Source organism: Neoarius graeffei, chromosome 13 (assembly GCF_027579695.1).
Source record: "Neoarius graeffei isolate fNeoGra1 chromosome 13, fNeoGra1.pri, whole genome shotgun sequence".
NCBI lineage: Eukaryota > Metazoa > Chordata > Actinopteri > Siluriformes > Ariidae > Neoarius > Neoarius graeffei.
In genome coordinates this window covers 39,463,060-39,478,621 of record NC_083581.1, presented here as the reverse complement: position 1 = coordinate 39,478,621, position 15,562 = coordinate 39,463,060, and the positions used below count along the sequence as shown (strand labels likewise).

At 41.9% G+C, this 15,562-nt stretch overlaps 1 protein-coding gene across 1 annotated transcript in view; it reads right to left on the bottom strand.

Moving 5' to 3' along the window:
• Nucleotides 1-549: 549 nt before the first annotated feature.
• The window catches only part of rabggta (Rab geranylgeranyltransferase subunit alpha), a 48,509-nt gene continuing 33,496 nt past the window's right edge, over nucleotides 550-15,562 (bottom strand). The window contains exons 7-17 of the mRNA XM_060937703.1: nucleotides 11,477-11,560; nucleotides 11,303-11,385; nucleotides 11,029-11,118; nucleotides 10,261-10,366; nucleotides 9,987-10,038; nucleotides 8,694-8,782; nucleotides 8,512-8,600; nucleotides 8,123-8,239; nucleotides 4,907-5,020; nucleotides 4,720-4,807; nucleotides 550-1,773 (exon numbers count right to left, since the gene is read on the bottom strand). Coding sequence (XP_060793686.1) covers nucleotides 1,625-1,773; nucleotides 4,720-4,807; nucleotides 4,907-5,020; nucleotides 8,123-8,239; nucleotides 8,512-8,600; nucleotides 8,694-8,782; nucleotides 9,987-10,038; nucleotides 10,261-10,366; nucleotides 11,029-11,118; nucleotides 11,303-11,385; nucleotides 11,477-11,560 — 1,061 coding nt within the window. The 3' untranslated portion in view covers nucleotides 550-1,624. The remainder of the gene's footprint in view (nucleotides 1,774-4,719; nucleotides 4,808-4,906; nucleotides 5,021-8,122; nucleotides 8,240-8,511; nucleotides 8,601-8,693; nucleotides 8,783-9,986; nucleotides 10,039-10,260; nucleotides 10,367-11,028; nucleotides 11,119-11,302; nucleotides 11,386-11,476; nucleotides 11,561-15,562) is intronic.

The window sequence follows — 15,562 nt, the reverse complement described above, 5'->3', positions numbered from 1 at the left end:
TCAGAGCAAACGGGGCACAAAACATTACTAGAGCAAATTATTGATGATTTCCAACCACTAAGCATGGAAAACCTTTTGTGGATTCTTCTCACAGTCCTTAATTAAAGTGGTCAATGTAATTTTCCTGAAAATAAAGACAGATTTATGAATATCATCTCAAATGTTGCAGCTAGAGCTAACTGCAATTATTCCACTAAAATTAAATTAGATTAGAGCTTTAATATAATATTTTGGTGACCAGCCCTCAGGTGTTTTGATGTAGTCTTCTCTGGCCCCCTTTGAAAAAAGGTTGGGCACTCTTGCCCTGTCTTCAATCTTATCCACAAAGGATCAGCATGGCTCCAGGATTTCAGTTCAGCCAGATCAGAGGGGACACTTGAGAGTTCACTGGAGACCAAGATGAAGTGATGAAACAAGTGGAATCGGGTGTGTCTTCTGCTTGGTTGGAATGAAAGTCTGCAGGCACAGTGGGACTTTGTGAATAAGACTGAAGACTCCTGCATAGAGACATACATGACTTTGCAAATAAAAAAAAAACATGACCCAGACCAGTGAGAGATGTTTTATTCGTGGGTTTTACATGTCTATGTGACTGTATGCGCAAAAACACACACACACACAAATTACGTCTTGTTCACGTACAATCATGTTTGGCTTAGGTGAGTAACTCATTCAAACTGCATTATGAACACTTCCTAGATCATCAGAGAGATTGTTACATTATGGAGCAACCTCTTCTTATTTTTGTAACGGGGAATATCCCTGGAGATGGGGACACATACACATGGAAACTACTGTTTTAGCATGTAGTACGCAATATGCAAATCTGAAAACGTGAGAACTAACATGAGGTTGGTGGTCTCAGCATGCAGAATCTGAAACACAAAAGGAATAAAACATTTTGCAGTGTGCTCTTAACAGAAAACAATCATGCAGCTTGAAATGAAGCAGATTTATCATTAGCACCCTGCAGTTATTTTTCTATAACACATCCTGAAGTGTTTTAATCCTCTTACACTACAGCAACTTGCCACTGATTACATTTGCCACACTTTTTATCCATTTGTAGCTACATTTAATGTTGTGGAACATCTAACATCTTTAGTACCAAGTATCACTTGTTACAGCACCTATAAACAGTCGTTCCTGCACCAGCATCTATTTACCCCACCTCTCGCTCGGTTATGAAATTAATAAGACAGGGAAAAAAATTTACTTTTACAAAGCAGTGACACCAGAGACTCCTTCCATAAATCTTAAACTAACTTCTCATAGAAAAAAAAAAAAATCAATGATTACAGACATTTCTTAATCCATTTGTGTGGTGCATCCGCTGTCCAGTAATTCTTTGTAAATGAGCCTTTACTATAGAAACAATTATGTTTCAGAACAAGCACATCAATATAAACCTCTGAGCTGCTATTACAGAATTTCAGAATCGAGAATTTAACAATGCTGTGGTATAAATTAATATTTACGCACACACTGACTCTGAAGTCTCTTTGAGCCCAGTGTAGATGTACAGTACTAAAACGAATGTTCACTTCTGATAAGGCTCCACGTCAGAATAAATAGGCAAGGTAATGCGTGAAAAACACACAGAGTTTCTATCCTTGGGAGTTTATCACAGTAAAATGTCAGTAACTGATGGCAGCAGCTCAGCTAGCGCCACCTGGATATTGGCAGTCTTGGTGACCGGGTTGCCACGGAGGTCCAGCCTGGTGAGCTTCGGACATGTTGCCAGTGGCGATAGGTCGGAGATTTTCGAGATTTCTGTCAACTAAGTTGAGAAAAACCTCATCTTGTATAAGAAATTATCAGATAGAATATTCATCAGTTTTATACATATCTGTACAAAAAGACTCATACTCTGAAATAAGACAAGAGAATAAATAAGAGTCTCAAAGTAAACGTGAGTAATTTTAACCACCAATGATTTGTGGTTGAATCACAATCTTCATTGTACAGTAAGTGAGTAATAATAATTATAATAAAATTTATACCGATATTGATTCTACACAAATTAGTACACATTTCAAGAAAAAAAACGATATCCAGATTTTATACATGCAGTAATAAATGAGTTATTACAGTAGTAAATGCGTTATTACAGTAAGAAGTTTATGACTGCATGTTTCCTGTGTAAAATGCATCAAGGAAATTTCAGTTATAAAGCTTGTTATTGAAGTGACCAGAGATATGATGGCCTCAAAACTGCCACTAAAGGTGCACACAAAACAAAAACATGGAGTAAAAATACAATATTACATGGACACGAGTGTTTTACCGGGAAATATACCACTTATATTTTCCATACGAGCTCCATCCGGGACATAGAGTACCAAAACTGACATAAATCTCTATATGCCACTCGTGAGGAAATCAAAGAATTGTTTTGATAAATTTGGGTACTTTTTGTTTGTGAATGCGGCTATATAATAATAATAATAATAATAATAATAATACATGTTGGCTTGAAGATGTATCTTATTGTGTTGAAAAACTTTTTTTTTCCACACAAAAACATACTGTGGATCGGAGTGACATATTTCCCGATATTTCACTCTGATGACGTCACTCCCAGTGTTTTCCCGCTGACTCAACACACGTTGTCAAAATGGTGAACTGGTTCAAAATTAAAATTATTTTGATTAACTTACTGGCGCAAAGATATGAAGATTTTCTTGTGTTGAACACATGTTCACCGCTCGAAAATAAACTTCATATCTTCACACAACCGTGTAATATCCTCTACATATGATGGTAAATTGGGGCATGGCACATACAGAAGTTGATTCATCAGTTTGGCTCCAATTACTGTATTCTGCTTTCTTTTTGAATATTAATATTTCTAGAGCTTATAACATTTTGTCAACAGTTACAGTAGGCAATAGACATGTAATGATGTATTGTGGGACTATAAATCGTGACAAATTTATGATATTTTATAAATAAAAGTGAATCGTGATTATTGGATGGTTTAACCTCTAGCTATAATTGCATTGTTTAGACAGCAAAGGGTAATAAAGTACAACAGGAATGCATGTGACTTTACCATAGACAGAAGTAACACTGCTCTAATGGCATGGAAAAGGAGAAAAAGAAAAAAAAAAACCACAGGTTTAAAAATAGCTGTTGTGTGATTGAACAAGAAATTGGAGCTCTCTTTCTCTTTTTAATAGACTATTGAAAGGTTAAAAAAAAGAAAGAAAATGGGGATAGTACAATTGTTTATAAAAGTTTATTTAGAAATGGCCTATTTGTTGTTAACGTTTCATTTTTAATAAAAGGAATATAGTAATAATATAGGCTATTATATTTTACTCCAACCTTTACAAATGTGGGAAAACAATTACTGTTGGATATTAAGAAAATGAAGCAAAAGTTTTGATTATTTTTAATTGAACAAAAGGAACATTTAAGTTAATAAAGCACAGGAAAATATACGTTTCATTTTTTGGCAATAAAATTTTCTTCATTTACTATTTTCTTTAAAATATTGTGGGAAAACTGAATCAGGAACCCAAAGTCGTGGACTGAATAGTGAATTAGGTGAATCGTTATATGCCTAGTAGGCAAGCAGTTCTTACGGATCAGCATATTTACTGAATATTTTCAAACTCATATAATAATAAAAATGCTTTGAAAATGCACCTTAGTTCAATGCTGTAGCTTCATTTTTATAAAGCTTTACAGACTGGTATTGTGTATTACACAATACCAGTTTGTAAAGCTTTATAAAAATGAAGCTACAGCATTGAACTAAGGTGCATTTTCAAAGCAATTCTTAAAGAAACTGTCAAATATGGAGGTTGAATTTCCAGAAACCGTCAGGATTTTAAAAAAAGGGCAGATTTTTACATGTTTTATTCCACCTTATTCCAATTAACAACCCTGAATCACCAACTCTCCCTAATTATAATCAAATCATGTTGCGCAGTAAATATTACCACACTAAAGGTGTGTTGTGTCAAACAGGTTTCTACAGCTTTACTGCAAAACAGTCATTTTGACAGCCTAGAGAATTTTAGGTTTATTTCAGTCTTATTCATTATTATTTTTTATTTATTTATTTTTTTTTTTTAAGATGTTTTTTTGGGCTTCTTCACCTTTTTTATTGGATAGGACAGTGTAGAGACAGGACAGGAAATGACCGGGAGAGAGAGACGGGGAGGGGCCGGGAAACGACCCCGGGCCGGAACCGAACCCAGGTCCCCGGACCCACAGCACGGCGCCCCAGCCACCCGAGCCACGACGCCCCCAATTATTTTTTAAAAAAAAGCAGGTGAAGAGCTTTTTGCACTGTTAAAAAAAAAAAAAAAAAAATGGTTTGTTGATGTTACACTGCAATTTTGTGTGTTTTTTCTTTGGAACTTTTCAATTTTGGAAGCTGTGCTGTGACCCAAAAAAAAAAAAAAAAAAAACGGACAGCAGCAGAGCCAGTCTTGTTAAATTAGATGTCACGGAGCTTGTGACAAAAATCCCCATTATACAATAGTCACATTCCTTTTTAAAATGAGCAATCATGTCACCCGCTTAACTAAAAAAACAATTGCACCTTGCATATTTTTGTTCTATCTGCCATTGTCTGTCGGTGTTATGCAAGAATATAGGTGTATGCATTGTATATTACAACGCCTTAAGGCAGGGACACGTCTTTATCCTGTGTTTCCAGGAATCAAATTTAACCTAATCATCGCCCGTCTGCTAAAAGGATACGATTGTTTTTCAACGACACGTCCTCCAGTTTGGGCAGCTGGTAAAGTCCCTCCAGATTCTCTATGGCATTATCATCAGCCTCCAGAACCTGAGGGAGACAATACACACACAGGGGAACAAAGTGCTGTTACATAGTAAGACACAGATATTTGCTTTTAAAATTTTTAAACAAATAGAAAAAGTTTACCTCCAGGCAGTGCAACATGGCGAATTGTGGCGGCAGCTTCACGAGCTGATTGGAGCATAGATTGATATGCGTGACCAGTAGGAGCTGGTCCAGATGACAAAGTGTGCTCAGGTTCTTTAACGTGCGAGAAAGACAGAAAACTGTAAATGTACAACATAAACATTTAAGGAGCTCTCGCAAGGCAGTACGCACTCAGACAGAGGTACTGAGCTAGATATTTACTTGTCACTGGGGCGTAGGTCGCGTTAACCGACAATTGTCCGTCATTGACGGATTTTTTTTTAGCTATGACGGAAAAATCTGAAGGCCGTCGGTCATTTTGACGGATGTTTACCGTTACCATTACCAATAACAATAATAGCCTAATAATAACACATAATGAAACACACAATTGAAATGATTGGCAAGTTGTGGCAGAGTTTTCTTACATACAGTATACATAGTCTTCACTGCCGTCACTTTCAATCTGAGCCGACGTTGCGGCAGTCTTGATGTTCAGTGCATAGGCTACTCATGTATACGTTGTAGCCACTGCGCAAGGCTGTTCCCCCCATCACGCTCCTGACCGCGCTCTGACTTTTCTAACCACTAGCACAGTGAGATGTATTAATGTTTCCCTTCTCTGCAGAAGACACGTCATTTTTGCTATTAAAAAGAGAGATGCATTGGATTGTTTGTGTCGTTTCCCTGCCTGTACGTCTTAATGCAATAGCGCTCATTTAGGCTAGTTGTTTTCTTGTTTTTAAAATGAAACAAATGTCGATTTATTGTATTCTTCCCCAGCAAGCTTAGGAACATCACTGCTCGAATATCTGCTAAACTATCAGTTTAATGAGAGTACGGGTAGACAAACTAACATTTAAACATAACTTCGTTTTATTTAAGACCTTCCGTGTCAGCCCACTACGGGTCACCGCGGGGTGCAGCTGCACCACTGGTGCAGAAAGACCGCATGCTGCAGGATTTCCTCCCTATGAAGAGAGTACTATCAGGGTCGGGAAATCCAACTTTCAGAGGCTCTTGCCGGCTTCTGATCACTTCCCTGGGAGAAATGTTTCCCGACTTCAGAACTTTGGCTGAAGTGGCGCTGGTTATTCCAGTCTCCAGTGTCGCAGCAGAGCGCGGGTTCAGCCTTCAGAATAAAATTAAAACGTCAATGAGAAGTCGTCTGTCCGAGGGAAAGACGCAAAATTTAATGACAATTGCCTCGGCAGCAGTCTCCATTGACGACTTTGATTATGCACAAGCGAGCTCCCAATTTAAATCCATGCGGGCCAGAAGGAAGGTTTGAGCTCACGCAAACAGGTCAAATTAGATTGTCACTTAAATCGTTGTAGTGGACTGTTCATATTTTAACTGCAATTGTCTTGCTACGTTGTAAAATAACATTGTTCATATGCCCGTTAAGGCACAACAGCCGCAATGTTTTTAGCGGAGGGAAAATGGGTTCACAAATGACCGAACGTCAGAATCTCTGTTCATCTTTTTGCATCATAAATACATAAATAAATGATTAAATAATACAAGCTTGTTCTGTGAATTAAATTTTTAAATGAAAATGAGTCCATGAAAACACAAATTATTAAATATATAGCATTTATAGCCTATATACATTGTCATTTAAAAGTTAAAATAAAATGACAGATAATAATGGACAATGACGGAATTTTTACGACCCTGTCCGTCAAAATGACGGACAATGAAAAAGTCTAACGCAACCACTGCACTGGGGTAGTCGTCTCAAAGGTTCGTTTGAATGTGTGAAAATATAAATACGGCACTGTGAATTCCTACGCAAAGTTCGCGGTCATATTAATGAGAAACCCAATGAAAATATGGGACTCGAAGAAAGTTCCAGAACGCTATGCAAGTATACAACGCATACACGCTCAATTACAGCACAGGCTCGCGATCTCCAAGATGATGAGCGATGGCCTTGATGGTAGTATTAGCATAAGTTGAAGCTTTGGTGTGTACAGATATGCAGGGGAGACGGCTGGACAGATTAAAGCGTTGCTGCATCAGTCTCTTTAGGTAAAGATGATGTGAGGGCTAAATCCCACTACACGACTATCAACAAGACGCTGAATAGCATTGACGAAACATAATAAAAGTAGTGCTGTCAAAGTTAACGCGATAACGCGTTAACACGATCTCAATTTAACGCGATTAAAAAAAATAGTGCCGTTAACGCAAATTCTAATTTGGCCCTGCGAGTCACCCGTAGTTCCTGTTGAGGCTTGTCGCGCGCTGCTTCAATAAGAGTACATGTGAATGATGGAGAAAGGCATAGACATATAAACATCCTCGCCGCCATATTGGATGGGGCAAAGTGGAGATTCTTCAACCGTCTCTGGTATAGCGTCTAGACAGTAGCCGAGAATAAAGATGCCTCATTCATGTGCTGCATTTAACTGTACCAACAGGTTTACCGTCCAAACGAGATCACATGGGATTACCTTTCACAGGTGAGACTGGAAAAATACTTTAATACTGTTCCTTCAGTCTTCAGTTTCCCAGCTCATCTCCACCGGGTAGGTGTAGAGTTATAAGCAGTGAGAATTAGAGAATACAGTGCCACACTATGATGGACGTTTTTGAACGTATGATGAATGTTTTTATTTTTGTTATCTGTTTTTTTCTTCTTTTATGGCAAATACTTCTCTTCAAAAGAAACTAATGAAGAGTAAAATAATTTTTTTTATTTTCACAGTGATGTGCACTTTATTTTTCATCCCTTGGTTTTCTCATCTAATATGGAAGTTATGGATGTCAGTGGCTGTGACAAGACGTGTTATGCTCCGCAATAAAAAATAAAAATAAAAAAAACCCAACAACAAAAAAAAAAAGCCCACTGGTACAAAGCAAGCCCATTCACTTTTTTATGCTGATAAGAGAATTACAATGGTTTTTCATGTGACAAAAATGTGCGATTAAATTGCGATTAATCGCGAGTTAACTATGACAGTCGCGACATTAATCGCGATTAAATATTTTTATCGCTTGACAGCACTAAATAAAAGAAACCGTTAACCAAAGTGAAAACAGATGCCGATGAAAGAAATTTTAAATTAAAAAATTATATATCTCGATATGCAAGTTCTTCAGGGTGGATCTTTCCATTTTAGGACTGCTGTATCTTAAAAGATACAACAAGCTTATAGGTCTGATAAAATATCAAAAGGAGTGTGCAAAACATGACTGTGCGACAGTTACCTTATCCGAGAGGCTGAAGACCCGCACCTCGGCATACTCCATTTTCAGAATAGTATTCTCGATCATAAACTTACTGCAGAGGTCGCTGTAGTAGGAGCTGCGCATGGGGTCGACTTCCTGTAAGAGAGTCAGAGATGTTTTCACTTACATAAGACTTACACACAGCGCACAAAAAGTCACTTGTATGATACTTAGAGATGTTTATGTTATATCCATCATGATCATTAGCAAGAGGACAGCAAAACAGAGCCATGTTAAAGAAACTCAATACCACAACACACAAAAAGAGTGCTTGGGTTAGTGTACTCACAATATCAGTGTCGTATCATTAACACATCAGGGTATGATTAAGAACCTGATCTGAGATTTTATGTAAAAGTGTACTAAACCTTCAACATCTGGAAATGAGCGAGCGTCTCTTTCTCATGACCTAAAGGATCCAGAGCTCTCATCAGGAGGATTATAGTTAACAGGCACCCTGAGGGAGGTAGAAAATGCGAGACAAAAACAAACGAGGCAGCATGAAAATAAAAGTTATTAAAATGTAATATCAAGCACATCAGAGACTCACATTTATTCTGAGGCTCCAGTTCCAGGAGCTGAGTACAGGACTGGAGCTCAGACTGCAGAACTGAGGTCTTCTCCACAGAAAGCTCACTCCTACAACACACACGCACAAAATTCACATATTGCTAACTGCAGGATTATCGTGTCAATAACCTCGTCTGTAAACAGCATAACAAAAGTGAGCAAGCAGTGATAAGAAAATTGGACTATTTTAACGTTCCATGGAAATAAAGTACCAATAATAAGATTTTTTTTTAAATAACTGCACTGTAGGATGCTAAGAGGCACTAATTGCAGTAATGTCAGTTTGTGTGTGAACAGAGTTCATTTAGGTTCTCTGTGATGGCTGTTGCATCATTGGGTTTCACACTCACACATCCAAAGTTAGGACAAAACCTTACTCGTGCCACCTGGAAACCTTAACAGTGAACAATACTCTGCATGTCATTTAGTTTGAGAAGTAAGAATTATAAAGTATTCATATTACCGACCTGCTTATAATTTAAGTGGTGAGGCACAGACGAACATGGTTTTACACAAGTTAAAATAAAAATAAATGTGTGTGTGTTAGTTTTATATACATATACACACCTTGGTTATATACACCTTCCTCATTAGTATAATACAGGGTGTTTCAAAAAAATTTTATATCATTTCACAGTCTAATAACTTTGCCAATTCTCATTCAATTGACCTCAAATTTTAACAGCACGTGTGGAAACAGGTCAAAATTTTATGTTTAATTTAAAAAAAAATCTTTTTAGGTATAGAAATGCCATTCACTGGAAAAGAAAAGGCGTTGTGTGTGTTACAGTCGAACAAGACTGTGCAGTGTGCATTTATGAGAGAATTCTCTAAAAATGCACGGTTACCAGGAAAGACTGTTACCAAAGACATGCTGCAGCGTGTTTGGCAGGAGCTTGACTACCGACTTGACGTGTGCTGTGACTCAGGCGGCGCGCATATTGAAAATTTGTGAAATCGTTCATGGAATCCACATACCTTTGAATTTCTCATTTAAATGTTGAGGAATAAATCTTATATTGCTCAACATTAAGCCTGTTCAGTTTCATTTGCCCAGACTATGTAGTTTCTGGGATATTTACATCTCAATATCAATTTTTTTAAACACCCTGGTTAATCAATTTAAATATTTATACATATTTGCACTTTTTTTAGATGGCATTTTTTTGGTCGACTGGCTGATTATCAGAATTCTTACCCCTCAAAACTATTACTAATTAATTATTACTTAACATGACAGCATTTTCATATCGTTTGGACTCTGTATTTGTACCTGAAGAGCTCCTGATCTGTGGCGGAGTCCCTGCACCAACTCTCCATTCGACCTGAGGGGAAAAGAAAGTGTCAATATTCACAATCGAGTTGGAAACATCTTAAAGATGACAAATCTCTTCAATACACCTTCAATTTCAGACTGTGTTTTTCATGTTGAAATAAAAGCATCTTCAAATACAGCCATTCCTTATTTCAGCTCGATCCAATACCTTATATAGCAATTATATGTATAGAATATAATCCAATTAAATAATCCTTCTCTTCACACACACCTGTATAAAGTGCGCAGTCTCGTTGTGTGTGTTTCTCTGTCCAGTGCACAGTCAAGTTGTGTTCATTGTTGATGTCGCTGATAGAGCCAGGAGGAAGCTCACACAACTGAGAGAGAGAGAGAGAGAGAGATTGATTTTTGTGCTACAATTACAAACTAACACAGAATTAAATCATTCACTAATGAATGACTAACAGTCTGATGACTTTATTTATTAAAAGCTTCATCCAACTTTACGTTTCTGATCTTTGGAAAAGCTTCCCCTTGTTTAATTATTCTTATTTAATTATTTTTGTAACCTCTAATTTTAGTACTGTCATGCACAAAATAAATCTCATCTCATCATCTCTAGCCGCTTTATCCTGTTCTACAGGGTCGCAGGCAAGCTGGAGCCTATCCCAGCTGACTACGGGCGAAAGGCGGGGTACACCCTGGACAAGTCGCCAGGTCATCACAGGGCTGACACATAGACACAGACAACCATTCACACTCACATTCACACCTACGGTCAATTTAGAGTCACCAGTTAACCTAACCTGCATGTCTTTGGACTGTGGGGGAAACCGGAGCACCCGGAGGAAACCCATGCGGACACGGGGAGAACATGCAAACTCCACACAGAAAGGCCCTCGCCGGCCACGGGGCTCGAACCCGGACCTTCTTGCTGTGAGGCGACAGCGCTAACCACTACACCACCGTGCCGCCCCACAAAATAAATATTTTAACCGAAATCAGTTTTTGTGTGTAAACAGAGGAAAAAAAAAATTACCCAGACGGGGCTGTGGCGAAATTGAGGGTGAAAGCTTCTCCACTCCACCTGCTGAGGCTGACCATCTAACACCAACAGCAAACTCACAACCTGGGAGGGATAGAAAGAGAAAGGCACAGACATGAACACACACACACACACAGATGTGTGTGTGAGAGAGAGAGAGAGAGAGAGAGAGAGAGAGAGAGAGAGAGAGAGAGAAAAACAGTAAGTTCTTACCACTGCTAAAGTGATATTTGGACAATAATCTTTTAATTTAGTTTAAATGTCTCACATCAACAGGTTTGGAGAAAGCCACAGCGACTCGCTCTCCCTCTCTGCTCACATACACACAGCTAATCAGCTCCTCACGCTCAGCTAGCACAGGGAGGAAGAAAAAGAAATAAAACCATGTGATCCTCATCAGCCATAAGCCAAAAATCCCTCCCTCCCTGACTCTCTCACCCACCTCTTCCCAGTAGCCAGCGGTAGTAGAACCAGGCACTCTGATCATTCGGGTCTGTGAAGACGGCGTTTTGCACCAGTTCATATTCTACACACACACACAAAAAAAAAAGTGACATTTACAATGTGACAAATGAATCACTTTGTAAATGACCAAAAAAAAGAAAACCCAAAAAACACTTTCTCTGTGAGATATGAATTCGTCTTTTCAGAAACTGAAACGCTGGTTACGAATGTAACCGTGGTTCTATGACTAAGTGGAAGACCGCCAGGGCGGTGCTGAAAGCACTAGTGGAAGCATCTTTGCATCCGCGCGTTTCGAGAACCGCATACAAAAGTTGTCATCTCATGCCGTGTGACGTGCCTGCCTACATAAGGCAACATCCCACGTCATTTGGCCTCAAGATCATTCTCGCGCAATCCGAGTGACCAAAGACCCTGGCGGTCTTCCACTTAGTCATAGGACCATGGCTACATTCGTAACCAGCGTTCTATTTCCTTCACTCCAGACCGCCAGGGCGGTGCTGAAAGCACTAGTGGAAGACAAATACCAACCCAGTCACGAGGAATTCAGAAGAGCATCACCACCTTCTGGAAGAACAGCTGCACACAGCAATGGCATGGACGCAACATTTAGCCTGTAGTACCGAGCAAATGTATATGCACTGGACCAAGTTACAGCAGCACAAATGTCAGAGAGTGGTACGCCCCGGAGAGCTGCCCATGATGTTGCTTGAGCACGCGTCGAATGGCAGCGGACAGGAGAGGGCACAGTACGTCCCATAGATTCATAGGCATAGGTGATTGCCTCCACAACCCAACAGGAGAGCCGCTGCTTGGACAGAGGCCTTCCTCTCGGAGCACCACCAAAACAAACAAACAATTGGTCTGTCGTATGAAAGGCTGCCGTCCTATCAAAATAAAACCTCAGACCCCTGACAGGGCACAACTCTACACGCAAGTCCGTCCTGTCCGCCGGTATAGCAGTCAGCAAAATCGGCTGAACTGGGGAGATAAGACTTTCGGGAGGAAAGCTGGGTTAGGCCACAATGAAACACTGTCAAACATAGGGCCCCAACGAAGACAAACAGTACTCACTGAGAGGGCATGTAGCTCACTCACACGCCGGGCTGTTGCGATGGCAAGAAGAAAAGCCGTTTTAACAGATAGCCACTTAATGTCAGCTGCTGACAAGGGCTTATAAGGAGGCAAGCAAAGGGATTTGAGCACAGTGTTCAGATCCCATGACTGACTCCGCACAAAATGAGGAGGATTAAGACGAAATGCCCCTCTCAAAAAGGCTACCACCCAATTGGTGGGACCCAAGTGAAACACCTCCAACCTCTGAACGGTGGGCTGTTAGTGCTGCAACATACACCTTAAGTGTAGATGCAGCCCTGCCAAGCTCTAAAAGGTGCTGCAGGAAATCTCAAGTCTGTGGAACAGAGCAGCTTAGGGGGTCGATGTTGCGTTCTGCACACCAATCACAGAACACCTTCCACTTGCCTGCATACAAGCGTTGGGTAGATTCTGCACGTGCGTTCACCACAGTGTTCCTGGTCCCTTCTGAACACTCCAGTAGTAGCCCCGGGGGCCCCAAGGGCCACACCCAGAGCTTCAGGCGTTCGGAACATGGGTTTTGAATCCTGCCCTCCAACTGCGTCAGCAAGTTGGGCCTGTTGGGCAGCTGACAAGAGGGTCCCACTAGTAGTGACAGCAGGAGCTGGATGGCCAATGAAGAGCTATCAACAGCACATGGTGACTGATCGCGCACACGGCAGAGTGTCCTCCACAACAGTGGCAGAGGGGGAAAGGCATAAAGGATGGCCCTCGGCCAGTCATGGGCCAGAGCATCCTGGCCCAACGCTGCTGTTTCTTTCCCCAGGGAAAACCATGTTGGACAATGAATTGTCTGACTGCTCGCAAACAGGTCCACAGTCGCTCTCCCATAGGTTTTCCAAATCTGTTCCACCGTGTCTGGGTGCAGTTTCCAATCCCCTTGAGACACCTTGCCGCATGACAGAGCATCTGCCACACTGTTTAGGCGTCCAGGTAGATAAGATGCTCTTATGGAAAGGAGGTTGTCCTGAGCCCTTACTAGGAGACTGTGAGCCACCTGAAGCGCAGCTACAGACCTTGTGCCCCCCGATAACTGATCTAGAAAACAGCTGCCACATTGTCTGTACGTACCAATACATGTTTGCCCTGTAGCACTTCCTGAAAGTGTCGCAATGTCAGAAACACCGCCATCAACTCCAGTGTGTTGATGTGGGATGTGCCGTTCACACCTTGCCGTCGCCAGACTCCACCCCAACCCACAAGGGAAGCATCTGTCCAGATAACCTCCCACCGTCCCGGTGGGGGACCAAGTGGAACTCCACGAGTGAGAAAGTGTGCCTGGGACCAAGGTCTTAGTGTGAGCATGCAACGGCGTGTTATTCTCACCCTCATGTGTCTGTCTCGCACTGGACACAGACGCAGTTGAAGAAGCCATCTCTGAAAAGCCCTTAGCCACAGAAGACCCAGAGGAATGACTACTGAGGCCGCTGTGAGTTTCCCCAACAGCCGAAGGACAGAAACATAACGCTGAGTTCCCCCGACACGAAGGTGGTTCACTCCAGTGAGAATTGAACTTATTCTGTCTGGCATGGGACTGGCCAGCATAGTGTTCGAATCCAGGGCAAGGCCGATGAAATGTGTTGCCTGGACTGGGACCAGTTTGCACTTCCTCTGGTTCACCCTGAACCCCAGAGCCGTAATGTGTAGTAGCAACCGGTGAGCATGTTCCCTGGCCTGTTCGGGCGATGCCGCACATAGAAATCAGTCATCCAAGTAAGGGAGCACTCTTATGCCCTCCTTCTGAAGGGGTTCTAGTGCTACTTGGATGCATTTTGAGAACACCCTTGGTGCCAGAGAAAGTCCAAAGGGGAGAACTCTGAACTGAAAAATCTTTCCCATGAACGAAAAACGAAAGAAGCGCCTGTGGTCCGCGGCAATGGGTATGTCAAAATAGGCATCCTTGAGATCTACGGTCACAAACCAGTCCTGGTTTGTGACCGCTTGCAGTACATCTGTTTGTAGCATTCGAAAAGGAAGCACCTTCAAGAAACGGTTTAACCTTCTTAAATCTAAAATCAGCCTGAACCCGCCGTCTTTCTTTGGAATGAGAAAATAAACTGAAAAGAACCCCCCTGGGTGAACACTGGGGTCAACCATCTCTATGGCTCCTTTTTGTAGTAACAACTGAACTTCTCTCGACAAGGCTTCTGCCTGTCTTGGATTGGTTATAACTGTCTGCCTCACACCCGAATGCACTGGTGGCCAGTGGCGGAATTGCAGGCAGTACCCTTCTGAGAGGGTTGTGAGTAGCCATTGGTTGGTTGTTATTTTGCTCCAACGCGCTAGCTGGCTGCCTGTAAAAACTCCTGCCACTGGCCCTGACCTGTCAGTGGTCCTGTCTACGTTTTCCGGAAGGGATGGGGGGGGGGGGCGACGACGGCGGGGAGGACCCATCTGTCGAAAAGGGCGAAAACTCACGTGTGGCTGAGCGCCACCCTGTCTGGCCCAGGGAAGTGAGGGATTGGGGGCCCGCTGCTGGGGTCGATGGGGAGACCTTTGTGCAGCTCTAGGGGCCACATGCCTAAAGCGTGAGGCAGAAGGGCTTGGCGGAGCTCTGAAGGTGGGTGCTACGCCCACATGACGGGAGCGAGACTCTGTAACAGACACACGTCTGTCAAGGGCCTCTTGTGCTGCTGGCCCAAAGACCTGTCCAGGTGCCAGTGGAAGGTGCCTCAGGTTGTTCCTGCATACTTCTGGCAGAGGCGATTGAGCCAGCCACACTTGTCGACGGGCTTGCAGCAAGGTGCCCAAGGTAGTGCCACACCGGTTGACAATGACACCCATAGCCTGCAATGCAAGTTCCAGTACCTCAGCCGCCAGTGGGTCTGCCGATGATGTGTTGATTGCAGCATAACAAGCATGTGTGCCAGTGAGTTAGACACCCTGCCAAGAAAGGCAGTAGAGTTGTAAGCACGAGAAAGTAGCTCGTCTGTGCGGCAGCACTCAGCGTTAGGGCAACGCACCTGTGTCT